The following is a 27579-nucleotide window of genomic DNA, read 5'->3' as shown; positions in this document are numbered from 1 at the left end:
TTAGACCTGAAACTTCAAAATCTGATTAAGCAGGGTTTATTTTTAAAAACTAAATTTCCTGAAAGGGGAAACTGCAATGCTTAAAATACTTAAAAACCTGAAAAATTCTCCTTGTAGAATAGGATAGTTCTGTTGGAATACACCTACAGCCATCATCTAGTCCAAGTATAACTCTTCTAAATCATCATTTGCTTTTTAAATTGTCTGTATTTGATATTCATGATGGAGTTCTCTAGAATTCATAGCACACAGTCTTCTCCAAGACACATACATTGATGTGAATAGATTTTTCAATGAGATTTTTCTTAATAATCTAAACAGGTAATTTCATCATGCTCCTTTATCACATATACATTTATCTAGGACTAAAATATTTAGGATATAGCCTGTATTTTATATCTTTGGTTCTGGCAAGGACAGAGTAACCCCTATAATAACAAACTTCTGAAATAACAAACATGAATGTCAGAGTTCAAAACATACATAAGTCCTGGGCCAGAGTTGCACAGAACAAAGTAATAAGATCTATTTCACAAAGTTACTTTCTCATCTGACCATTTAAACCATTTAAATCATTTAAATTGTTCTGGGGGCATGAGTTATTCCAATGGTTGAGATAAATCTAATGGTGCAGCTGGAGGGTTGTAGGATATGTATTAACAAAAGCCCACTCTGTGGGAGCAGCAGCACTGTTGGAAATCCAGCTCTTTGTATCCCAAAGCAATGCTGCTGGTGTAAGTTTGGGAGGAGGGCTTTGCTCATGTTTGAAGTGAATAATGCTATGCCATGCAGTTAATAACTCGTGCCATGTAATCTGCTTAAGCTTTGTGTTTTACAGCCCAGCTTCCCTGCCTGGTTCTCTTCCACTGGTACAGTCAGGCTGTTCTTATATCCTTGCAGGGCTTTGAAGGGAAAAGAGGATTCCCCAGTAATACTTCATTCCTTTTTTTCAAGGAGATATAATGTTGTGTTTCTATCTCAGGACTACCTGGACTAGAAATGAGAAAAATCCCTCTTTCCAGGGTTCCAGAACACAATTTTCTCTCCCTGACAGGCCCAATAGAGCGTGAGAAACCAAGTTTAACATGCCTTTATGGGCAGATATAGGTGAGGCACTTGCCTCACACATGGGGAATGGTATCACACAGCCCTCTGCATTGTTGAACAGAATCTTTAATATTCCATATATATGCCCATACCAAGCAACTTGGAGTGAAGTGAGAAAACGTGAACAGACAAATACCAACTGACCTCAATCAGCATGAAGGGCAAATGAATGGAAATATTAAAGTCCATACTTTCTTTCTGATAAACACACAGTATTTTCTAAATGCTCTGCTTGCCCCCAGATCTCAGCTGTGTTGGTAACCTCTGGGCCAGCACTCTGACAAATGATCTTTTACAATTACGTGGGGAAATATTTGCTGTGCCAGCATGTCAGAAACACTAAGCCTGGCTTTTCAGATTAAATTTTGCTTCGGGCACAAAGGGATAAAAAGGCTCCTTGCAATATTGGCCTGGCTGTCTGTTACACAAAACCTGACATCTCCATTGAATGGCTGTGCTGGTTCCCAGCCCAGCAGGGAAGCCCTGGGGGCTGAATGGGAATGAATGAAGTGGTTGGAGGCTGGACAATGGGATCCCTGGGCAGCGTCTGGGATGGCAAAGCCTGACCTAAAGGCAGGGACTTGTGCAGGGTTTTGTCAGACTAGATTTTGGTTGGACTCTTCAGCTATCTAATCCTCTATTCTACTCATTATGCCCCATGAGCTCGGGAGGGGTGGGCAAGAAATCCTGAGTGAGGCTGCTGAGAGGGGGGAGTTTTGTCTGGAGCTGAGTTCAGAGTTTGGCTCTCATGCTGCACTGGAGGGTTCAGAGGTTTTCCCAAACTCTGGTTGATGTTTATCTCTGTAGCTCAGAGGTTCTTCTTAGCAGAGTCACAGTTAATCCATTTTAAACCCCTCTAATCTCCAGGTATCAGTGATATTTGCGCATCTAAACAAGGTGGTTGCTGCAAAAGAATTCAACAGCATCTCTAAGCTTGTGGGTCATGTTTTCCTATCTGAAGGGAATTGTAGAACCAGTAGGTAATGAGGGCAATAGCTGCCTACTGCTGTGGTCATGACAATAGTGGGGGAAACTATAGAAGGGGAAACTGGTGTGAAGGAAAAGCATCCCAAGATCTGGTCTGAAGTCTGAGTTAGAGCTGAGCTCAGATCATGGGTCCTCTGCAGTGACAGATATGACACAAGCCTGCTTCTCAGAGCAGCAGCCTGGGATTCCTGCAGAGGAAACCACTTCTACAGTCAAACCCCTATTTTGTCATTTTATGTACATGGAAAGCTCAAAGCCAACACTCACAGAAGCATTTCCCCTGCTGTTCCCCATGCTGTTCATGGGCCATCCTGAGCCCTTCCCTGGCACTCTGCAGGATTTCAGTCATTCCCACGGTGACTCAGGTGGAGATGCCACCTTTGTATTTCTCACCTGCTAAGAGGTGTTTTTAACTGGTATTTCAGCTGCTCCCTTAAAGCTGTAACCTTTCCTGGAGCCAAGCACCTTGCAGGAAGCTGCTCCACGGCTTGGGGGACCCACTGGGTAAGAGTCACTTTTTTGTCTGCTTTGAACTTGCCTCCTGCTCTCAGTGCTGACTCAGAGTTCCAGCATTGAGAGACTGAACAGTTCTTCCCCACCCATCTTTTTGAGGAAAATTTTGCAGATCCGTTTCACCTCTCTCCTCAACTCCCTCTTTTTCACATCTGCACGTGCCTTTTTGCACACTTGTTGCCTTTTCTATGCCTCTTCCAGTTTAATTGTTTTAGGTGAAAGGCTCATGATCTCCTTTTTCTGATATAGGTGTTCTGTGAATGTGTGTAATTATTTTCTTTGTATTGTTCTCTGTTCATTTTGTAATAAATGTTAATATTTTGTATTTCCTTTCCTCCCTGCAACTTAACAACTGAACAGATGATACATTCCTAGAGTTACACAGCTCAAAGGTATAATTCTTCAGCAGTTATAAGCTCTGAGTTCATCACTGTATCTGTTCCACTGAAGCTGGAAGCGCTGTTTGAGGTTGGGTTTGGTTTCATTTCCCGCCCTGACCCTAAAATGCATCAGTTCTCATTTATGTGGTCACTCACTGTCCTAAGATTATTCTGCAATTCTTCATAGCTGATCCTGGTTTTTTCATACCTTGACTAATTGAGTAATTTTAAAATTTTTATTTTCAGTTTTATTTTACCTGAAAATCAAATGATAATCACATTATTGTAGCTTTCCTTACCATGTGATATAAAGCCTATTTCCCCAACTAAAATACATGAAAACATGTTTCCAGACTACTAGTCACGGTTGGAATTAGGATAAAACCAAAGTTACATATCCAGCTCTCCCTCAGTGGATATTCTGATCTGAACCAAGCTTTGTGATTCAAATGCATTTTTAGTGGAGACATGAATCAAATTAGTGAGCTGGAACTTTCCTGATTTTAATTCCAGAGATTAATTCAAACTCACCTCTGAATGATGGTCTCTTCTGCAGTGTGTTTACTGAGACAGAAACATCCTGATATATCATGGATTTAAACTGGTTTTTAAGCACAAATTAATCTTTTAAATATAAAATCCATAATACATATATGATGCACATCATCCACCAAGTTTTTTTTCCATTTGTTTAATCAAGGAGGGAGAGAAGGCCCTTTAAGGATATACAATCTAAGCCACATAAACTTCTTTACACCTGTTTTATAGCACTGACTTGGCACTTTATAAGTTATATTCTGGGGCAGATCATGGGTTTACAGTTTCACTTATAAAGTAATGGAAAAAATGGAAAAAAATGATGCATTTTTGCAAAGCATGGCAAAGCAGCACATGTTCCCAGGGTCCTGGGAGGACTTGTGTCACTGAAGAGTTGCTTCATTTTAAGCTTGGTTAAAACACAAATCAAAATTCAAAAGCCTTGGTTTGCTTAACTTCATCAAAAATAAATGCATCAGATCTTAAAGATTTGTGTTGTGAGATAATCCCAAACTGGAAATTCAAACACAGACTGAGATTCCGGGGGAAAGAGGCAAAGAAGGAGAGCAGGAGGATCAGCTGAAAGTGAACTGGGGCCTCTGTAGGTTGAACTCGTGGATGCTCCATAACCCTGCCTTCCTTTGGAAGAACACAGTCCCTGGTGTCCGTCTGTCCTTCAGCCCTCCCGGCTCACCCCGTCCTGCCTTTGGAGCTGCCACCCCGCTCCCTCCAGCCCGGAGCTGAGTTCGAACAGCCCCTCCTGGGGCAGCACTACCGCTGGGTGTGAGCCAGGGCTCTGACCCCGATGAGGACAGCTCGGATCCTCATCCCGAGGGTCCTGTTCCCCTGGAGCACCGATGGACATCCAGGCGCTGCCATTCCCGGTTCCACGCAGGACCCCCCGGGCGGGTGAGAGCTGCCAGAGGAGGGGTCTCTGTGTCCCCCGGGGCCCAGGGACAGGCAGGATCCCCAGAGCTGCCCAGGCTGGCCCCTCTCCCCTCCCCACAGCCCGCTTTGTTCCAGCACAGCCTGGGCAGCTCCAGCACTCACCCCCTGCTCCACTGAAACCTCCCCTGCCTGGCCCGGAGAGGGCTGCGAGGCAGGGAGGAGGAAGGAAGGTGATGCTTCGACAGATCCTTTCTTAGGGTAATGAGCAGAACTGCTCTCTCTTCCCCCTCCCGCTCCCCACGGCCTTTCCTTTCTTCCCCGAGCCCCGGGAAGGGAAGGATGGAGGTTCAGCTCTGCCCCGCAGGCACTGCCAGATAACCCGGGGTGTCTTTGTGGGCTCTGCGATGGAGCCATTGCTTTGTTTAGGGCTTGTTTGCTGTTTGCTTCCTATATATAATGACAGGTGAATGCAGATCAATAGAATTAAAGTTTTGACTTGAGCACATAAGGCAGCAAAGCATCAATTACCTGCTGGTGACTTCTGCACTCGTTCACAAAGCAGAGCTCCATGAATTTATCTAGTCCATGGGAGCCTGCCATGGAAAAGCTCACTCTGCTTGGAAGAGGAAGAAATAATTGTTGCCTTTCCAGCATTAATAATTTTCTGTTCTAAAAAGAATATAATTTAATAAAGAGATAATTTAGATTACAAGCAACCTATACCCTAACTAGAAGAAAAGCCTTGTTTGATGCAAGACATTGCTGTCTGCAGAAGCAGAGCATTAACTGATAAGGTTGGAGAGATGAAATTTAAATCAAAGTGACTTTTAATACTTCACAAGAAGTGCCAATCCTTAGAGATTGACAGTTCCTCTGAATTATGTGAAGTACAGGTCTAAACACCTCAGAACTCTCAGGATCTTAGATCCTTAATGATGATTTTGTTATATGAATTCAGAGCTTAGATCATTCATATACTGCCTAGTATTTACCTTAAAAGCCTTAAACTTATTTCCTTTTTAAAGATTCCTATTTTTAAATGCATTTGAAGCATCATTTGGAAACTGTAAATCATGATGACCAAAAGAACCCAAACCAAAGAGAGCAAAGCAGGCAGGGAACAATGGGACAGAGGGAAAAGTAGCAAGAGTAAGACAGACAGCACAAGAATAAACCGATAATAAACTGGTATGTAGTTCTGAGATTAATCATAACTTTTCTGAAAGATACCAAGCCCTGGCTGCACTGGAAGGTCTTTTGTAGTGCATTTACCCAGGAATATCCTGCCAGGGCTGGGAATATTTCACAGCTGGAAGACTTCCGAAAAACCCATCACATCCCAGCCAGGCTCCAGAAGCACAGCCACATTCTTGCTGACAGTATAAGCTGAGAGCATTCTTACTTTTGGTTTTCTTATTCTTTTCCCTCTGCTGAAGGAATTGTCTCTTGGAAATGTGGATAGTTTCGGAAATTAGGCAAACCCATGTAGATTCATTAATGGAAACACAGATCTTTCAGAATAAGGACCAGCTTCTCTTCTAACTTTTGCTTATAATAGTTCAAATTTTTGTTTGTTTGGTTTTGGGGTTTTGGGTTTTTGTTTCTTTGGTTGGTTGGTTTTGTTTGGTTGACTTAGAAATCTGAGGGAAAAGTATTTTTCATCTAAGGAAACTGTCTCATCAACATGGAACCAAAATGAAATATTTCATTTTATTGATTCTGTGTGTCTTAAAGTGATATTTTGAAATCTGATTTCTTAATGTCATTCAGATAGGAAAAATCAAAACAATTCACCAAGAAAGCATCGAAATAAAATGCCATCATTTTTCTGCTTTTCCTTTTATTTTTGTCTATGTGAAATCTTGCCTGATGTAACCTAAATATGCAACTAGTTTAAACAGTTCCCAAACTACACTTTTGGAGGATGACCTGAGTCCTTTGCCTGGGCCTACATGAAACCAGAGCAGAGCTATAGGTGTGAGCAGCCCCTCTGTTTACCTCATTCATTATCTGTCAGGTCACTGAACCAGAGCACTATAAACAGCCCCTGGATGCCCTTTGTCCTGCAGCACAGAATGTTTAGAGCTCTGTGCTTCCCAGGGTGTGCCCATGCTGTGCAGGGTGAGTTCACCCCAGGGAGGTGTTTGTGCTGTGCCCTCTGGGTGCTCAGGGTGCTGTGCTGGTGCAGGGCCAGACTGGGCTCCCTGGGTGACCCCCCACTGATGCACCCAAAATACAGGGGTACCCCCAGCTGCAGGAGTCCTGCTGGAAATGCCACCTTCTCCCGTTTGCTGCCACAGAAGTGGGGACATAACCTCTTTTCCTGCAGTTTTCATAAGCATGGCTCCTATTTCTGTTGTGTAATTTTCTGCTAAGCAGTGCCCCTTAGACCTACCAGCTTCAGGACTGTGACAATACTGTACCTGGAGCTCAGCTTAAACCTGCCAGTGCAGTGCTTTAAACCTGGCTGATCTCCCCATACTTTCATGTTACATAAATGAATGCCAAGGACGTGTGATGGGGTCGAGTACAGAGAGTAAAAGCAGAGCAGATGTGCTGTGAATAGCAGAAATTTCAGTGTTATGATTAATGGGATATCATGAACCTTCCCTGAAACACTCTGCTGCGAACAGAGACTCTTCACCAAACAAAGCACAGGGCCTGATTTTCATTCTGGACATTCACTGAAAGGTTTGGGCGCTTCCCACCGAAATCTGATCCCTAAAACCCTCGGCACCTCTGCTCCTGGAATGGACGATGTGTACTGCGATGGCAATTAGCACTTGAAGCTCAGACACCCTTCAGAGAATATTTTTCTCCGCAAACAAGGAGGGACTGCAACACCCAGTCAATCACAGTCTCTACACCTCATTTTTCATGTGGTTTTAAGAACGATGCTGTGAAGGCTGAGGTTACTTGTTACACAGAAGTGAATTTCTAAAGATGTCTTGTGCTCAGAGCTGCTATTTGGCACTTATTGACCAACCATTTCTGTTTTATAGAGTACTTTCCAGTGTGAAATGGCGAACAGAACACAGGCAGCACCCTGGGATACAGATACCTGCAATAATTGTCAAGCTTCAGCCCATGCTGTTTTCTCTAAAGCTGAGCTGCACCTTTGTGATCCTTGAAGGGATATTTATTCACTTTTATCAGAATTTGCCAGATTTTCAGATGGGCATTATGAAAAGCTATAAAAATGTATACAGAATTCCTTTTTTCAAAGATAAAAGATGGTCTCTGAACTAAAGCCAGTCTCTCGATGTAATTCACAACTTTCAGGTTGCTTGACTGGAGCACACAGATAGTTTCACATCTGGAACTGAAAATATCATAGAATTACAGAGTGGTTTGGGTTGGAAGGGACCTTAAAGACCATGTAGTTCCAACCCTGCTGCCAGCTGGATATCTCTTCTCTATAATGGATCTAAGCAAATACTTTGACCAGCTCCTCCTCCTGCCCTCCTTCCCCTCTTCCCCCCAAATCTCAGTCCGTGTTTGAATTTCCAATTGCAAATCCAATTTGGGATTATCTCAGAATGCGAATCTTTAGGATCAGATGCATTAAATCAGGTTTACTCATGGTTCAGGGCATTATTTTCCAGCTGTTTCTCTGGTTTGAGGGCAGCATTATCCTTAGGTTGTGACCGCAGTTTTCCTTGGGCTGCTTCAGTGGCTGCAGCTCTGGACAGCTGAGATACAGAGTGCCAGGGAAATGCCAGGTATCACAAAGAGAATACCATAAACCACTCATGAGAGAGGCAAAGACCAATCTGGATTTTAATCAGTCTGCTAAGCAGGGAGATGAGATGCTGATAAAGTTGAAAAAATACACTGGAAAATGAAGGGAAGAGAAAGTACAGTAAACATGAGCAGTGACTGAACAGGAATCCAGACTCTGGGGAGCAGTAAAATGAACAAATATTTGCAGGACTGCTAAATAACCATGTCACTGAAAGTACAGAAATTGCCTTTACTGTATTTCCTCACCTCAGTGACATTTATCAGCTCACTCTCCAACCTGCTCAGAGTCCAGGCAGTTTTAAATACTGCCTGTCTCCCTCAGTTCCTGGCAGTTCCTAAGGAACACGATGGTATTTAAAGTCTTTTGATCTTGGCTGTGCTATCCTGGGGATGGGGTTTAAGAACTTTGCTTGGCTGTGGGTTTGTATTATGGCAAGTTCCCAGCAAAGTCATGGAGTCAATTAATTTACTTTCTAAATATTTTCCCAGGTCTCCAGATGATTTAGTGCTTATATTACACAGAGTTGCTCTTTAAGAACAGAAGTTATGATGAAGTAGAATAGTTGCCTGTGCATCTGGTATTCCCTTCTCTGGGTGGCCAACTCTATCAGACACCTGTTTGAAGCAAGCTGCTGAGACAGAACATATTACCTGCAAATCAAAGGACAGGTTTGAGTGCACTGGTCCAGATTTCATGATTCCATCCTTTTTTTTTTCTCCGGTAAATAAATTTAAAAGGCTTTTTGTTGAATTTGGGTTTTGTTTTGCTTAACATCCATTAATTTTTCTCAAACAAAGGGTGACTTCGCTCATCTTGTTATATCATTGCCTGTTTTGGGATGTATTCAAGAGATAAGGCCTCCTCTCCTGCAGATCATTAATCCTTCCATATTCTGAGAGCAGACTATTTTAGCAAGACAAATTAGCTTAATCTGTTTGAAAACTTGGGTCGTCAGCATATATCTTACAAACTACCTTGTCTGGTTTGTATTCTGAAGGAAAGTGAGATGAAGAGCAAAAAGTGAATAATCGCTTCCTATCTCTTTAGTAGAACTTCTCATTTTCATGAAGTGATTTTCAAGTTTTATGAAGAAAATAAAAACTGAATTTCTTCCCTTTTATTCCTCCAGCAGAAAAAAAAGCTTAAAAGAATGCAGAATTCTCTGCCTGTGCCTGAGTGATGATCAGCAGTGCTTGGTTTGCAGAGTCACTTATGTGAAAGGACACAAAAATGACATGTGCTTAAACCCACATGAGATACGAGTGGTTGAGTTGTTTTAATTTTCTCTCTGGAGGAGCTCAGTGGAGTCCTTAACTACTTTATACAATGTGTGTGTTTAAGTGCCTGACTGAAGCACTTGTCACTACTCTGGTCCTCTCAGGATCTTGCTCTGGTAGTTTTACTTTGGTTTTTTGTCAATATCTGTGACATCCAGGGAGATAAAACATATATACCCCACGTTTAAACCACAGGTTACACTTCGAGATTATATATTACTACTTGGTCTTACATAAAACTGACCTGAAGAAAAAATAAATTTTAAAAATGCACCTGGCCCTTCAAAGCCTCTGTTAGGGAGGTCTGGCCAACTTCCATGCAGTAGATTTATTGCCCAGTATGTATGTTCCTGTTACTCCTAGAAGCAAAGGAATGCCGATGGATCCAGCAGCTCTGATCTCAGAGTGTATGAGCAGAGCACAGCTTGGTCACATGGAGTGGGAAAACCGGAGTGCTCTGGGCAAGGCCCCTTCCTGTAGGTGTTCTTGAGCACAGAAGGGGCTACAAACGTGTCAGGTTTGCTTAAGAACCAAGGAGAGGACCAGTGTGTGGCTGTGTAGCCAACAGGGAACTGTCCCCAGGGAGGTTCATCCTGAGCTGTGACACTTGGTGTGACAGGAGGCTACAGACTCTTGGCCTAGTGGTGTGTTTCTCTTGGTGACAAATAATTGCTTTAAGCAGCTCTCCTGCACTGCTGGGAGCTGGCTTTGGGTCCAGAGGGATGCAGACCCTGGTCTTGTCCAAGCTGGTACCTCCACTGCCACTCTGCTGTGCCTGTATCTCCGTGCAGGGGGCTGTGGAGTGCCAGGGTCTGTCCCAGGCTGGCACAGAGGTTAATGCAGCTCTAAGCTCTCTGCCCTGCTCCAGCAGCAGCACGGGGCACTGGTGGCCTGTCCCCAGCCATGGGACCACCAGGCACAAGGGCCTGGGCAGCAAGTGCCACCCTGCTGGGGCTGGAGGGGAGAGGTGCTGCAAGGCAGAAGGGTGCAGTGAGGGCTGGGGATGGCCCAGACCATGCCTGCCGCTGGGTCTTGCAGGGACAGGGAGGCAGTGACTACTGTGGGGGATGTGCCTTCCAAGGGGCCCAGCCTCTGATGGGGAAGCCAGTCTTTGGGTTTGAAAGGGGTGTGGGAGTAACTTTTTTCTTTAAAGTTATGTTTGCGTACAAAATTAATCTTTCTATTTGGCTGGCGTAAGTCAAGATAGATAATATGTTGATCACCTAGAAAGTTTGTGCAGTAAGTGTGTATTTTCTTGGGGAAAGACTATCTAAAGCCAGGGCAGCCAGAGCAAGGAGGGAGGTGCACAGCTGTCACTGTGGGGGCCACCAAGCTGCTGGCTGAACTTCCAGGCACTAATCCAAGGCTGCAGAAACACTGAATACACACCCTCTGGGGAGAAAATAACCTCTCTGGTACAGGAGGGGTTAGAATGATGCAAATTCTGCACAGAAGGGGCGAGGAGACAGCTTTAACAGGCAGCTGTGCAGGAGAGCACAGAACAACTCCCTGGCTGGGACTGTGCTCTGTCCCTGCAGGGCTGCTCTGAACCTTCACCTCTCCCTCCCCAGGAAGGGCCTGCCAGGGCTGCTGAGGAACAGGGCTGTGGGAGCAGCCTGGACACCGGGAACAGGCAGTGCCCCGTGTGTGGCACTGCCATTGTGCTCCAGTGATTTACTCCCCACACAGCAAATAAGGCCAGCCAGATAAAAGGAGGATTTAGGAGGAAGGCAGGGAAAGCCTCCCAAGAATAAACATTGTGTAACTAAGAGCCCAGCACGGAAAAGGGCCAGAGAACTGGCTACACTTCCAACGGCACAGCACACAAGTACAGGCTTCCTTGGGGATAAATGCATTCATTTGAATGGACTTGAAGTAAAGGGTTTGCTGTTATTATGGGAAGCATTGAGAGACTTGCATGTGAAATAAAACTACCCCTTCCATAGAAAGAGATGCTACACATTTTCTTCAATGCCAAGTTAATGTATTTAAATTGTTCCGTACAGTTCTCTCTATCATATATAACAATATCCTCCATTATCCCTTTTTGGGAAATCAAACTTTAAAGCGTTTAAAATTCCTTTAAAGTGTTCCCAATGAGAGTAATCTGATTTGCTTGCTTAGCTTACAATTCTAGTATGAGACATGCCAGTAGTCTAAGCTTCAGATGATGATAACATATTCACCTGTTAACTTCTTTAAAAACTTGAAGTTCTGTGTTTTTTTGGGCAGACTTCTATGCAATACATAAGTTCTCACAGTCCTAAGTAGAAAACAATAACCTGTACAAGCATAAAATGAGATGACATGAGTTCATCCCAAACAATCTGAGCACCTTTACAGATGAGGTTCTGCAAAGCAACATTGCATTTTACTCTCCATGAGCTCAGTTCCCTGACTGTCCTCATTCCTACTGCCATCAGTCCCTGCTCCCTGCCTGTCACTGCTCTTGGCCAAGGACATATTTATCATCTGCAGGTCTGTCCAGTCTTTTGTGTGGTCCAGCACATGAACACTCACTGCCTCCATTCAAGTTTTGTGACACCCGAAACAACTTGCCACGTTTCACCTCACAACCAGCAAATAATTGGTATTGATGACAATAGTCAAGCAGAAATAGTCCAGATTTTTTTTATTTATTGTCTAATTTTTAAAATAGAACAGTTCTAGAATGCCTAAGTATAAAGCATGCATTATCATTCCAACTGGAAATAACCTGCTATAGACACCTTCTTTTGTGCATTAGTGTTTCCTTCCTAGGGCTTTTCTTTCTTCATTTAATGGAGCTGATTCTGTACCAGTTAGGAATATTTCCATATTCCTCTCCTGTTCTTGGATTATTGATTTGGTCCATCCTGTTATATTCTACAGAATAAATGACAACCTGAGAAATTATTGAAAAGATCAGGACACTGTCTCCTGAAAGAAAAGTAGAACTATTTCCAAAGTAAGATAACCTAGAGCATAAGTTTTTAAAAAAATTTAACACTGATGAAATAAATAAATGGAGAAAATTATGCCAGAGGCCTCAATCTTGATATTTATCGGAGAATATGAGGGGAGGAAACAAGCCTCTGCATTCCATGCATAAAGGATTCCTACTCATTAACACATATAAATGCTGATGGATAATTAAGTAATTCGGGAGACAGACCATGCATATGGGAAGCATTTCTGGTATTTTATGACCCTTTCCACTGACCTATGTAATTACTCCGCTGCTGATTAATGCAGCAACATAAACCCTCTGTGAACGTCTCTATCATGAAGTGTATTTCAATTCTAAACGACCTTTCTTTTTATTTATTACACTGAGATCAAAAAAAAAAAAAGGTTGTTAAATTCTTTTATTCTCTCCAATGCTATTAAAGAGAAAAAGAATCCATAAACTTTATTAAGTGATCAATTTTTAAGCCACCTGCAACGTAGTATAGAAAACAGAGCCAACTTATATTTGGCAAGAACAATTCATGTCAAACCAGTCTAATTTCCTTTTCTGACAGGGAAAATGGCTGAATGGATAAAAAGAAGGAGTAGATGTGACATTTTAATTCTAGTAACATTGTTATATGTGGCATTCCTATAAACAATACTTACAAGTCATAAGACTATATTAGAATACATGGATGGTGTCCCCTTGAGCTGGAGCAAAACTTAGTGGGAAAAAAAGGGAGTTTAGGGAACAGCTGGTAATGATTTGTTCTCAGATAGAGTCTATCAAGGGAAGGCCACCAGAATCTGGCCTGGGACCTCACCAGTGTGTTCATTTGGGCTCCCAGCTTTTGAAGGAGAAATTACAAGTGTGCAATGGACTCCAAACTGGGGGGGGAATGAGCAGTTTGGAGGTTAGTCCCAATAGCATCCTGAGAAACTGGAGAAATAATCCATAAATGGAACAGCTGAGCTTCAGTAAGAACAATTGAAAAGAACTATTCCTGGGAAAATGAAATCAAGTGCCTCAGTACAAATTGAGAATAACTCCCTGGGCATCACTGCATAAAAATGGGGCTTGCCTGACTTTCTAAACCCTTCTGTATTCAGACACTGAATTTCCTTTAATAATATGGAACTATAAATAGGAGCAGCATGTAAAGCTCATAGACTGGACTCAAACATGATCCTCTCTGTAAAGAATGAGCCTTTAGCTGGAGCAAACCTGTGGCAGAACAAGCCAGTTAAGGTGAATTCTCAGGAGACACCCCTGCAATCTTAAATGCTCTCTGCAGGATACTCAAATCCCCATCCCCTTCTCTCCACTGCTACCTCGCAGCACTAGTTCTTGCCAAGCCTAGATCCTGCTCCCAGACTCTGCGTGGCACCTGGCAATGGAGAAAGCTCACTGGAGTACCAACTTCAGCCACACTGACTTGGATAACACTGCCATAACACCAGGGACAGCAGCCCCCCCATAACACGGGGGACACAGCAGCTCTCCCTCCATCTCCACACCTCGGCCAACTCAGCAGCTTCCCCTCAGCAGCACTCCCAGCACCTCACCCGAGCTGCACCGCAGGTCTGGATCTCTGCAGACAGGAGGGGACTCCCTGGGAGCAGGAGGAGTTTGTGGTGTGAGCAGCACAAGTGTGAGCAGGGCAAGGGAGTGAGACAAGCCTTGGTGCCAGAGGCTGTGTGGGGCAGGGACAGCTGGTGTCCTTCCCCACAGCAACCCTGAGCTCTGCACTGCAAACTGAAACCCTTCCTGCCGCTCTGGGCACCTCTGTGCCACCCATACAATGTGAGGAATGATGGCACTCCAGTTACTATGGAATATGACCACAGGCATGCAAGCCACAGTCCTCGTTAAGTGCCTCTGAAAGTGCTGGATCCAAGAGCTGTATTACATGGATGGGGAGATGGAAGTGCTTTGTGGCCAACAGGGAATCTGAAAGGGTGGGAACTGGCCTGGTCAATGTACCCCAGGATTAAAAAGGGGTGTAGTTCCCCAGTGGTCAGTCCAGCACCATTCCTGAGCTTTACACTCCCTTTAAATTAGCATGCAATTTAAAAATAAATATTACAAATTAAGGCTATCTGTCAAGGAACATGTAATTTACATTTTTAAACTCACAGTGTATGTTTTGATGTAACCCATAAAGTTCCTGCTCTGCAAGGCCCAGCTGACATTCCTTTTTGCCTTCAACTCATTCATCTCTACCTGTTAAAGGGGATTCTTTTATCCTTCATCATACTTGGGAAAAGCAATTCTGCAGGACAAGAAGTCTTTGGTGCTCATGCCAGGGAGAACATGAGACTAGACAAGTAGTGTGATCCCCCTTAACATTAAGAGTTTTCTCATTTATCCAGATATCCCTGACAGTCACCCTGGACATTACGTGCCCTCATAGTGTTTTTTAAATCCTACAGATGTTTAAATAAATGCTTTTATCTTCTGCAACCACACAGGTATTAACATACACAATGCTTAAAGAAAGACACTGGATAAAATGGTTATTTTTAGAATTTCCTCACTTCATAAAACAGTACAATAGCTACGATGCCACAAATAACTCACTATGAACTTTTCTTATAAGCAAACAGAGGAAGTGTAAGTTTAAGAAGAGACAAGGAGTTCAGAATAGACAATGTATTAAAATACTAGCTATAGTACAGTTAGTAAAAATATATATAAATATTGCCTTTGCTTTGGGTCAGTGAAAATTTAAATTAGATGTTAATCCATAGGTCAATTTGAAACTTGGGCAGAAAAGCCTAACACACTTAATAACCATCAATGAGTCCAAGCTTCGTCTGAGACAAAAAGCAACAAAACCAGTGAACTATTAAATTCATGACCAACTTTCTGACTTTTGGAAACATTTATTTATGCTATTACAAAAGTGGGGTTTAGTTGGATAATGTATTTTTGTTTGAGATTCCCTCTATCTTATTTTGTGGATTCAGGAAAGTTTCAGCTTCTCTCTTCTGGAGTATTACCTATTCTGTCAGAGAAGCAGCAGTGAAGACAGCAGAGTTTAAAACCACTGGCCAAAAGCTGGCCCTGTGTGCTTTCCCCCAATTCCTATGAAAAGTTGAAGAGCTTTCCCAAGACATGGAGTGTCAGCCATCTGCTTACAGCTGGCTTTGGATGTGACCTAATGAGCAGGAAATAGGGTGAAAAAAAGAAGTGTGTTGGAAATGGTTTCTGAAGGAGTGTCAGCAATTTGTTTTGGGCTTTCTTGAAGCATTATGATGTCCTTTTGAGACATCACTGAGTCCTGTTGCTGTGTGTTTGAGGAGTAACTTCAGCTCTCTGCAGATCAGCACCCTTACTTTGGTCTACCTCCCCCTGAACGCTGCCAGCTCTCCTATGGATCCCTACCAAGAAAATGGACAAGCAGCTTCTAATTTCCCTCTGGCTAGATTTTACAAGATGTACTTGGAGACATTTAATAAGCCCCAACCAGTGATTTTCAAACTAACTTTGTGATTTTATAGGCACTTTTGATGGACTCAGACTTACCTGTAGTGCTGCAGTTCCGATTCCAGCTGCTGGATGTGTGTTTGGAGACGTGGCACCTCGTTGGCTTTCACTTCCAGCTCCCTCACTTTGCCAAGGCTGTTCAGGACGGCATGTCTCGCCTCTTCCACCTTCCTCCTCATCTCTGCCTGTTCCCTCTTCAGGTTACGGTTGCAGTCCTCCAGACTGACCAGGGCTTCCTGGGAGCTCCTCAGCTCCCTTTCCAGCTCCTGGTTGAACCTGATCGCTTCTTCGATTTGCCCATCCCTGGAGCTCCGGATGAGCTCCATTTCCTTCAGGACCCTTTGGAGGCACTTGCTCTGGGAGTGGTTCTGTGGTAATGGTCTCTTACTCCCCATGGAACAGGTCCCCTCTTCCCTGTGGTTCGCATGGCTCTTCCGCAGTCCCACCTGCAATGACCAGGAGCAGAAAGCAAGAGAAATCATTGTGTCCAAAGCAGCTGACATTTTATCAAGACTGAAATCTCTGGATTGTAGTTTTTTGGGTTTTTTTCAATCACATATAGCTGATCAGCAACTAATAAGCTACTTACCTTTGTGAAATAGAGAGACAAGGAAACATTCTCTGGAAAGTAGTTTTTAATATGTATCTGTAAATTTAATTTTCAAACTATTTGTTATTAGGTTACTGCACAAGTGTCCATATAGCTTTAAAGTCATTACTATGGTCTGTCCTCAGAAGGCAAGTAGTGTTCTGAAAGAAATATTTCCAGTTAAGTCAAAGTGTTCATTGTAGAACTGAGTTCAGTAGAAGCGAGCAGGGAGCAGCTGGGGGAGTTCTCAAGCTCTCATCTATGGCCTTCTGATTCTTTCTGGGTTCTCTGACTGATGACTTCGTGTTTGCTTCTAATTTCCTTTCTCTTTTCAGATGAAAATGTAGAAGTGGCTTTGACCTGCCATGCTGGACATTGTGAGAAGGCACAGCCAGCTCATGGAAATGGCAGTGTCACACGTGGAGCAGAGTTCTGTGAATGCTGTGTTAGTGGGAAATCTGACGTGATCAGAACAACCAGGGAACTCTGCCCTTCACTGCTTTGCCTGTTCCATGCTATTTCATGCCAGAGTAATTTAACTGCTGCTAAGTATGTATGGCCAGTACAGCAGAACCACCAGGAACCAGCCCCAGAATTAATGGGGCTCTGCAGAGGAGCCAGAGACTATTCATCAGCCTGTCTGCAGAACTGGCTCCAGCTCTGAACTCTCGTGACCACACTCTGAACAAAACACACTTCTAATGTTTCCAAGGCACTTATAACTGAGACACTGCATGTGCTTGTACAGGTAAGAACCCAAAAGTTCCTTCTGACTTTAGGAAAAAGCCCTGTAATGATGCATAACCAGTATATAACTGCCTGTGCACTTGAGGAGTGGTATTACACACCTGAAGTCCCCTACACTTTTAGCAGGGTGCTTTTCAGCCTATCCCTTAACCATATACAATGTCACACTGGTGAAAATGCAACATTTGTCCTTAAAGCTTTCACATAACCAAACTTTGCTAAAAATTAATGCCGAGGATGAAAGAACAGCCTCGCTCTATGCCATACTCCTTTTCTCCATCACGCTGGGGGCACAGGGCTTATTAGCACTGCATTTCAGAGAGCAGCATCTTTCTTAATAGACTGAACCAGTCACTTGTTCACTTGTCAGACTGGATTCTGCGGTGCTGTAGTTTCGCTCGCGTTAAAGAGGAACCAGAGATAAGTTAGTTATGAAGTCAGAAACACACTTGGAGCTCAGGCTCGGCTGGGATCCTTTTCCTGATGGGCAAACGGAGTTTTGCCTGACACTCCTCCGCCGAGGGGACCGGGAGCGGCCGCACTCACCTGCAGCGCCAGGCAGCGCGCATCGCTGCTCTGCAGGGCGGCCCGCATGTCCTCCACCAGCTCCCGCAGGCTGCCGTTCTCCTCCTCCAGCTTGGCGATGCGGTCCTCGGCCTGCTCCAGCGCCACGATCTCCTCGTAGCACTCTGGGGAGCAGGGCCCCGCCGGCCGCCGCTCCGGGCCCGCCCGCCCGGCCGGGGGGTGCCCACGGCGGCGGCGGCGTGGGCTGCGCAGCCGGATCTGGGTCTCGATGTGCTCGCTGTCCCGGCCCAGCGGCAGGCGCGGCTCGGCCCCGCCCGCCCGGGTGCTGAAGAGCCCGCAGAGCCTCGCGTGGAACTGCCGGAAGGTGAGCCCGGCCGCCAGCCCGTCCCACAGCCCCGCGCACTCCTCGGGCTCCGCCGCCTCCTCCAGCCCCAGCACCTGGCACAGCGTGCGGAAATCCTCGCCGGGGATGCGGCCGGCGCCGGCGCAGTCCAGGTGGTGGAAGATCTCTTGCAAGTACTGGTCCAGCCCGGTGGCCAGCACCACGATCTCGTTCTCCACGCCGCGGTCCAGCCCGTAGTGGTAGGCGAGGGCGCTCACCAGCCACTGCGTGCGCCGGGCCGGCCGCCCGTAGGGGTCCCAGCCCTCAGCCGGCTCCATCGCGCTCCCCGAGCATCCCGAGCCCGGCCGAGCCCGCCCCGCACAACCCCGCTCGGCCCCGCCCGGCCCCGCTCAGCCCCGCCCGGCCTCGCTCAGCCCCGCCCGGCCCCCTCGGTCCCGCTCAGCCCCACCCGGCTCCGCACGGCCCCGCACAGCTCCGCGCCCACGACGGGGCGGGACGGGAGAGGGGCCGGGCTGTTCCCACGCGGAGCTCCGGGCTCGCCCCTTTGCGGGAGCCCCGTTCGGCTTTGTCTGTCCGGAAAAGGGCTTCAGGCGGAGCGGGCAGGTGCGACCCTGCTCCGTTTGTCTGTCGGGAAAAGGATTCCAGCCGAGCCTGAGTTTCAAGTTTGTTTCTAACTTGATAACTAATGTACCTCTGGTTCCTCTTTAACGCGAGCAAAAGCAATAGGATAGTCTGACAAGTAACTGAGTGGTTCCACTAAATTAACAAAACTAACGTGCTTAAAAGACAATCATCTTTCTGTTCACTCAGGCTTCCTCATCTCTGTAGATGTAGTGACTTTATGATATTGGTATGTCTTTTTTAAGTCTTCTGTGATAGAGATGAGTAAGTGTTAGGCTGGTTCAGATGGCCGAGAAGTGATTTTAGTCTCTTCTTGGCTGTGGAGTAGGACCTGTGTTGTTGAGCGCAGCTACGAGCAGGGCTCCTCCACCAGAAGGGAAGTGCCACAAGCTACAGGTGACAGCGGCACCAGCTGTGCCCGAGGTCTGAATATGGTGGCACAGTCGGGGTGGTGCAAACAGACCCCATTAACAGCCCAGACAGGGCACAGTGGTGAACGAGGTCTGGGTCCCATTTTTCCTCCTGTTTGAAGAGATGCATAACTTGTAACATATTTTTTATCAACTTGAGGAGTGATTGGATGCATATATATTCCTTAATCACTCTCATAGCCATGTTTACCTATAGAACTTGAGTTTTTCATAGTCAGGTATTGTTGTTAATGCAAGAAATTGCCTCTGGGTCAAAATGTTCCGGTAATGTGGCACCAGAGAGAGGCAGGAAAGACAAAACTATAAACCTTGAATGTTTCTAGCAGATACTGTGGAAACCCACTAACATCAAGCCACTGACCCCAAACACCAGCTAAAGCATCAAGGGCCCAGAGTTTAGGCAATGCAACGATCTAAACTTATTTTGACCTGACTAATTTCATTGTAAAAATGTTTACCAAATGGACCTAATTGATTTAAAAGCTGCCAGAATCTTTACAGGCTATAAACCTGTCAGTATAAATTGTGCTTAGCACCTATGGCTTCCAGTTGGGTGTCTTGGTGGTGTTCCTGGATGGAAGGAGCGGCATCGCTGGGAATAGTGGGGAACATTTGGGGCTCTGTTGATTTCCTTGTTGTTCATCTGAGGGCTTCTGGTTTGAACAAGCAAAGGGCATAATGGTACAGCAAATCTTTGGCTTTCTGCGTTATCACTGCCACAGGGACATGAGAATGACAGAATGAGATCAGTTCACCTTCACCAAAGTTTCGTCTCCGAGAAAAGGCAGATTCTTGAGACCAGCAAAATACCTTTGGCTCTTGGATTTTGTTTGATTTTTCAGGAAAAGCTCTGACTGTGAGCAATTGGGTCATGCATCATGTTTACTTAAAAAACAACCACCCGCCCCAAGACTTTTAAACACGAGTGTGAAAGCAGTTGGACCAGAGAAAACTCTGTCACTTCAGCCCCTCTGTAACAAGGGGACTGTGTTTGGCAAAAGGAAACTTTCCTTTCCCTTGGCCTGCTTTTCTTTAAAATTAAGCTGTGAATTGCCCCACACTTTACCTTTTTGTCCATGATTCTGATATCAGAGGTACACTGTGACTGTCTGTCACAGTGTAATTGCAATGACTCTTATGTTACTCGCAACTATAGCAAGACAAAGATTTTACTCCTGACCCATTTGCCTGTTCCTTGACTTACTCTCTAAAGCTGCTTAGAGAGACAGGAGCATTTTATCAAGGAATCGAGGACTTTTTCTTTATTAAGTTGTTCCCAGTTCTGAAAGTGCACTTGAGCATGAAACTGTCTTGAAGGAGTCCCAGTTTTAGAAAGAGCTGATGGGAAAGCAGCATCTGAGCAAAATGACTTTTTCTACAGTGCTGTGGGACTAGGTGGAAATTAGAAGTATATTAAAATGCTGCTTTTTAATATCCACTTAACTGGATATTTTTATTGTAAGAGGCTAAAAGGTGCCATGCTCACACTTTAGCTTGTTTGGCAACTCGTTGATGGAATAATGTTTTAAATTGTATTAGGTATTCATGAGGTTAGTTAAGAGATATAAACTACATTTATAGACTTGAGATTAAGTTAACCATACTTATATTTTATTCCATGGTTCATAGGTGTCTCATAGGACTGAGGATCAGCACAGTTTGCATTTCTGTCTGGCATTCCAGGATATCAATAATCTGGTCTCATTTGTGTGGCAAGTTGTTGGTCAGTGCAGAGAGGCAGCCAGAACTGTGGGGCTGTAGAAGATACTCATCTTGCCAGAAAGATCACTTTATTGCAGTAAAAAATATATTTTATTCCTTCCAGACTCTGTCCTACTGTTAAGGAGAAAAGTGAAAATGTAGTGCTAAGTACCTAAAATCTGTTTTCCAAACCCTTTCCAACAAAGCCATACTGTGATGTTATCAATCCTTTAAAAACTGTTGGCTCTGAAATGGTTGCTTTCACGAGGACCTTCAGTGCAGAGTCACAATAACATTAGTGAGCAGTGATGTTCCTGGCGTGTTCTTGAAGTTACTCACAGCTCCAGAAATGTTGGGTGTTGTCTTTTTGTTTGCTGGGTCTGGCGTACTGAGAGTGCTCTGTGTGTGCGGTGAGACAAAGAAGGGAAAATGAACATCCCAGTGTGCCCTGGAGTCCTGCTCCTGCCTCCAGCATGGCTTCATTTAGTGCTTGCACAGGCAGGATTTCAGGTGTGCATCCAGGAGCGTGGAGGTACTGCTGAGAAACTGTGCCAAAGGCTGGAAAGGTGTTCTATAGCTTAGGAACATGAAGAGCATATTGAGTGGCTACAGGAAAGAGTTTCAGGTGCTTCTAAAGTAAGGAAAATATCTTTGTTAAAACCAGACAAGAACTAGTCTCTGGAACCCTTCTTGCTGTGGAGATGATGGGAAACCAGAGGGGTAAACAAAAGGCCTGACCTAATTGCAACTCGGCTTTTATTCTGAGTGATATTACCTTAACTGTGGTCTTTGTCTTGGCATAAACTATTTAAAGGGAAGAAATGATGTGTTATGTAGTCTGCAGAGGAAACAGCTGCAGTTCTCAGTAACCAGGTGTTGTATTTGACATTTCTTAGTCATTCAGCATCTGGAACAGTTTAAAGGCTCTCCTACAGTAATTGGAAAAGAAAAATCTACTGCTTTCAAGTTTATTTATTGGTGCCCATAGGGTAAATATTTCTTTTTTATGAACAAATTTCGAAGTAAATGGAGGGGGAAAATTGGAAATTCACAATAGGATAAGTGGGACCAGAATTTGGCTTGTAGTGCTTCAGTCAGTTTTACTCCTGGCATTCTGTTTCTCTAGCTGATGATTTTGGCAGAAGTTCCTGTGCAGGCTGAAAGGAGCAGATGTGATCTGAGCCTCTGCTACAAGGTGTTGACTCCTCTTAAGAGTGTGTATCTAAATTACTTCAGAAAAGTGTTTTCTTTCTACAACACTGATGCCACCTTAATTCCTGCTGTAAATTAGATTATAGGTTCTCAGGATAAACACGTATGATATAGGTTTTTCCTTTTTAGAGCACTTTTTCTCCTGGATATCCCTAAATACCAGAGATTAGTAAGTTTATGTGTACAGGTGAAGGAATGGAGGTGCATTGACTGTATAGAGCAGATGCAAGGAAGGTGGTGAAGGCTTCAGTCTTGGTTTTGAAATGCATTTTGTGTTAGTTCCCATGACATCTAAAGCCTGAAATCCCTGGAAAATCAGAATCAGCTTCCTTGGCAAGTTGGACACCTTAGTGCACAGTCCCCCAAAATGCCATGCTGGGCAGGGCGCTGTGTGGGGTAAGGTGACACCAAGAGTGTGGGTGTCCCCTACTCCTTGTTATTCTGAGGTTTTTGGGCACTGCTGAGGATTGACAGCCCCGAGCCTTTGCCTGAGAGGAGCTGTGAGTGAGGAGCTGATGGTTTCAGTTCTGCCATCGAGCGGGGACTGTGTGTCCTGTTCACTGCTTGCTGAGACTCTTCATGCACTTTTAATAAACCATGGCAGATTTTAAGACTCTTTTTTCCTCTTGAGCTCAGCAAGTCTCAAACTCCTTTCACAGTGGTGGAGGTTCAACAGAAAGAGCAGAAGATGTCCCTGTGCTCTGCCTCATGTCCAGCCCTGGTGGTTTGCCCAGTCTCGCTCCTGGGGTCAGAAGATGCAGGTCCAGCAAGGCCTTGGGGAAGACATAGACACAGGTCTCCTGCCTGCAGGGTGAGTGTGCAGGAAGGTGTGACACACTGCCCACAACCTTTTATTTCCTCACAGCTGTGTTTAAAACAGAAGTGTTGCAGTTTGGATGCAGCCCAGCCTGGTAGGTGTCCAACAGGTATATCTACAGCTCCTGTGATCCAAGGGCTGAAGTGGAAGACTGGATGTTGGGATTTGGGTCCTGAGCTGGTGTAGGTGTGAAAGGAGCACCAAGCTGAATTGTTTCAAGATTTGGATCCTTCTGGGCTTTTATGTGCTTTTCAGATTCCTGTGCAAAATTCAGGATCTCTCATTGTGTTTGTCTGAAGGAGATTTACCAACCTCATGCCTGAAGGCAGTGGTGGATGTGGGCATGGCACACAGGGATCCATGTGTTCTCTTGTTCATGGAATACACCTCGGAATGTTGAAGCTTTTATCCATCAGCAAAGTGTTTCATGACAGTCATATTTTTATTCCATTGGCATTTTAATTTCTGCTGAGCTGGTTTTTTGCAGACAGAGGGGAGACTGCTGTTCTTTTCCTCCTGTTCTTCAGCTATTGCAAATAAAGTTCTTTGAGGAGACTCAGCCAGCACCCAGCTGTACAAAAATGAAAGTAGCAAAGGAATCCAGGGCACGGGAGGAATCTTCAGCCCTTCCTGTTGAAGGTTTTCAATATGGAAAGTGAACCTGGCTTATGGGTGACACATAGTATTTGTACAGAAGAACAGATGCCCAAAGCTGTTGGTGGGCCCAAGCCCCTTTCAGTCCTGGCTGGAGGACTAGGTCAGCAGGCTCGGGGGGGGTGGAGGAGGAGGAGGAGGAGGAGGCAGGGGGATGTCAGGCAGGTCCTGCCTCCGTGGCTGGGGAACTGGGGGAGGGCGTGGGGGAGGCACAGAGGGCTGGGGCTCCGGTTTTCTGTGGGACTGCTGGTGTTGAGCCCCTCTCCGAGACGTGTCCAAATGGACGTTCCTGGGGCTCTCTGGAGGCGAAGGGGAGCGGCGCAGTCCTGGCTGGTGTTTTGGGTGCCTGTGGAGAGAGGAGGTGGCTGAGGCCCAGCTGCAGGGCAGACACAGGGACTCTGCTGCCCAGCAGGGCCCAGAGCTGGCAAGGCTCAGCAGCACGGGGGAGCTGCTGGCACACCTTGGCCCCGGTGGACACCTGCCCCTCAAGGCCCCAATGAGCAGGTGGATGGCTCTGGGCAGGGTCCCTGGGCAGGAGCGGGCACCAGGGCACGTCTGCCTTCCAAGGGCAATCTCGTCCCTGCTCCTTCTCCTCCCCACCGTGCTTTGCCTCTGCCCGTCCTCCTGTGGCTGCTCTTGGCCAGGCAGGCTCAGTTGGAGCCAGCACTGGCTCCAGTCCCAGCGGGCTCCCCAGGAGGGGCCCAGCAGCTGAGAGGCCAGGACAGCACTGGACAGCAGCAGAACCCTCAGCAGAGTTCTTTGGCCAAGGACTAACTGGCCGCTCCACAGCAGCCAGGCTGGGAATGTTCTGTGGATATGAGGAGATACTATAGGAAGCTGCGAGGGGGAAAATCAACTTACTCTTTGCTGTCAATCCACCACCGGATCCCAACATAGCACAAGATCATGGCCAGAGGCACAGTGAACAGTACCACCACTGTGCCCACCATGCAGTGCTTGCGCACGTCCTGGGGGCACAGAACCCTCCTGATGCTCTGGGGTTTTTGGTCCTTTGTTCCTGCCTTGCCGACCACATCTGCAGGAGCAATTTGGAGCATTAGCCCTTCCTGGGCACCCCTGCTAAGCCGACAGCACATTGGACACAGCCAGGACGTTCTCTGTTTCCCTCAGTGCAGGTGCCTGGAGGCTCCCAGCCCTGGGGACAGGCTGTCCCACCAAAGCAAACCCAGAAGGCCGGGAGGAGAGCCCGGGGGGAGCGGAGCTGCTTGAGCAGTCGCTCCTTTGAGGGACACGCACACAACCCATCCCTGCAGCAGGCAGTGCCAGCCCCATCCCTCCCTGCCCCGGGACAGCTCCCACAGCCCAAGGGGACGGAGTCAGGCCCTCTCAGGAGACATGTGAGCCCCTACCCAGGGTGGGAGCCAGGGAACGCTGCGGCCCGTGGCTCACGGGAGGGATCCCGCTCTGGGCTGCTCTGGTGCCTTGGGCCTCTTGAGACTCAGGGCCAGCTCTGGGAGCAGCTGCAGCAGCAGGGACCTTGGGGCCAGAGTCCCGTTTCCCAAGGGCTGTGGGAAAGGTGCTCCAGATGCCTCCAAACTGTCACGCTTTCAGCTTACCTGGCTTGCTAGTGCCTGGCATCGCCTTCCTTCCTTCAGGAGACTCTGGCAAAGAGTCATTTATTTCTTTCGGAACCACTGCTTTCAACACAGCCTCTCGGTCCATCTCTGGAGAAAGCAAGAGGGACACCTGGATCAGATGGAGCTGTTCTCCGTAAGGGAAGTGGCATCTTCAGGAGGCAATGCTTAAAACAGACATGGAAAAGGTCCAGGAAAACACCTGGGCTTTTGGGGCTGGGTCAGGGCACTCCCTCCTCCAAACAACCGCCACACCGGAGCTGCCGGGAGACCAGGCAATTGCAGGGGATCTCCTTGTCTGCAGGGCCCGTGGTGCATTTGGGGCACAGGGTCAGGGGATGCTCAAGGCCTTCCTGCAGAGGCCGGGGAGAAGCTGCAGCCAGGCCAGGCGGGGAAACAGCCCCGCAAGGCGGGAAAGCAGCAGCGGGGCAGCGAGGCTGTCAGCCTGCTGTGCAGCCACTGCCTGTCCACACGTGGATCTAAAGCCCCCGGCTGATGACTCTCAGGGCTCAGGATGAGGGAAAGGACCCACCTCGCCGTTTCTCCAGTTCACTCAGCATCTTGTCCAGAAGTTCCATTGCCTCCTGGGATTTCTTTTCACCTGGAGGTTGGTTCTTGCCTGTTGGAGGACCTGAATGGGAAGCAGTTCCATTTGACATGAATGGATTAGAGAAAACCAGAGCTCAGCCTGTGAGGTCAGCAGGGACAGACTACTCACTCATGCCATATGAGCTGGACCAGTGCGGAGCAACCAGCACAGGAGCTGGAAAAGTCCTCCCTGTAACTCAACAGCCAGAGACACTTGTGTCATCTCTGGGGCTCTGCACGGGCAGCCCTGAGGCACAGGGGGGGTGAGGGGATCCCTCAGGGACAGGGCACACACGGGCAGGTCTCTGTCCTGGCCCCTGCAGAGGCACCTGGCTGGCCCAGCTTTGGGCTCTGAGCTGGCAGCTCTCCAAGGGGGAAAAAGCCACGACGTACCCACACGACCTTCCGGAGGCTCAGCCCTGGGCCCCACTCCAGGTTCCTGATCACCGTCACCCCCAGGCTCGGCTGCAAAGAAAGGCAGGACAGAAGAGGTTCCGTGACCCAGTTCCAGACTCTCCCTCAGGCCAGAGGGACAGAGAGTGCAACTGGGCAACGGGATTGCTGCAGGGCCCTCATCTCTGCCCTCCCCTCAGGAGCAGGGGCAGAGCTCCCCCGGGCCTGCAGTGGCCCCTCGCTGGGACCAAAGGAGCCCCACGCAGAGCTGTCAGGGCACCAGGGACTTCCTGGAGCTGCCCCAGCTCCAAACTCAGCCCCAGCCAGGGCCATGGCTTGGCAGCCACAGCGGGAGCCTCTCCGGCTCCGAGGGGCCGGCAAAGGAGCCGTGCCAGGCACAGCCCCCCGGGCACAGCCCTGGGCCCGGCCCCTTCCCTCTCTGCCCTTCTCTGAATCGACACGGAGGGAGCAACTGGCATTTCCATGGAAAGAAGATTAAAAGCTAAATGCTTCTTTCTGCTCCCCCTGACAGGGATCCTGTGGGACCCCTCTTGGACCTGAGAACGGAGCAGGCCAAGATTGCCCCAATCCAGCAACCTTGAGAGGGTCTTAAGGAAAATGGCACATGAATGGGCTCTTGCCACATTGACAGGGATTACTTTTTCAAGGAAAGAGTTGTTGAGAACTTACCTCCAGTAGGTCCCAAGATATTCAAACCATAATCCATCCAAGCTACGGGGGAATCTTCCCCAGCACCCTCATCTAGAAGCAAACAGAGGTGGGAACCGTTTCCGTTGCATGCTGGGATCCCCTCCTGCCTCAGAGAACTGTGGCACTGCAGGGAGTTTGGGGAGCACCGTGGGGGCCAGATGTCAATGGACATGGCCAGAGCTGCAGAGGGGCTTGGGCAGCTCTGGGCTGGCTCCTGGCCTCTCTCCACACTCATTCCAGGCCCTGTGCAACATCCCTGGGGGAGCGGCTGGAGCAGCCAAGGGCCCCTCGGGGATTTCTCCCGCACCCAGGAAACCCTGGCTAAAGCCCTGGGGAAAACCATCCCCGACTCTTCCCGGGGAGAAGAGCCCACTGGCCGGGAAAGGTGCCCCAGGCCGCCGGCTCACCTGCTCCCCGCGCTGGCACCGGAGCAACCTGGGCAGCCCTGGCGTGCAGGGCCACTGCCAGGAGGAGGAGGAGGAAGAGGCGGAGGGCAAGGGCCATGGCCCCTCGCCCTCACACCGTCCGGCAGCTACTGCTGCCGCTGCTGTCCTGACACCGCTGCTGCAACCACAGTCAAGGTCAGGGCCTGAGTTATGTTGTCCTGGCTGATGTGGAACCACAGGGCTCTGCTGTGACCTCATGGCCGGGGAGTGTTTGTGTGGGGATGGAGCTCAGGGTGAGGATCTGCCTTCCTGGGGAGGGAGCAGGTCCCAGCGGGCAGCTCTGTCCGAGGACTGCCACACAGTCCCACCTGTGATAAACTGAGAAAATGATTCGGGCTAATTAAGAGAAAA

At 47.2% G+C, this 27579-nt stretch overlaps 2 protein-coding genes across 4 annotated transcripts in view; both read right to left on the bottom strand.

The window, feature by feature from the left end:
- Positions 1-18381, bottom strand: part of EFCC1 (EF-hand and coiled-coil domain containing 1) — a 53698-nt gene extending 35317 nt beyond the window's left edge. For both annotated transcript variants that reach the window (XM_032699318.1, XM_032699319.1), the window contains exons 1-2: positions 17738-18381; positions 15895-16301 (exon numbers count right to left, since the gene is read on the bottom strand). In XM_032699318.1, coding sequence (XP_032555209.1) covers positions 15895-16301; positions 17738-18376 — 1046 coding nt within the window. In that variant the 5' untranslated portion in view covers positions 18377-18381. The remainder of the gene's footprint in view (positions 1-15894; positions 16302-17737) is intronic.
- Positions 18382-20174: 1793 nt separating this feature from the next.
- Positions 20175-27579, bottom strand: part of LOC116792417 (prophenin and tritrpticin precursor-like) — a 610102-nt gene continuing 602697 nt past the window's right edge. The window contains exons 5-8 of one of the 2 annotated variants that reach the window (XM_032699323.1): positions 25623-25721; positions 25073-25180; positions 24357-24531; positions 20175-23841 (exon numbers count right to left, since the gene is read on the bottom strand). In XM_032699323.1, coding sequence (XP_032555214.1) covers positions 23595-23841; positions 24357-24531; positions 25073-25180; positions 25623-25721 — 629 coding nt within the window. In that variant the 3' untranslated portion in view covers positions 20175-23594. The remainder of the gene's footprint in view (positions 23842-24356; positions 24532-25072; positions 25181-25622; positions 25722-27579) is intronic. The other variant, XM_032699322.1, reaches the window with a different exon arrangement.

This window comes from Chiroxiphia lanceolata, chromosome 11, assembly GCF_009829145.1.
Source record: "Chiroxiphia lanceolata isolate bChiLan1 chromosome 11, bChiLan1.pri, whole genome shotgun sequence".
Taxonomy (NCBI): domain Eukaryota; kingdom Metazoa; phylum Chordata; class Aves; order Passeriformes; family Pipridae; genus Chiroxiphia; species Chiroxiphia lanceolata.
Note: the sequence above shows the minus strand (reverse complement) of the source record. Positions and strands in the feature narration are given on the sequence as shown.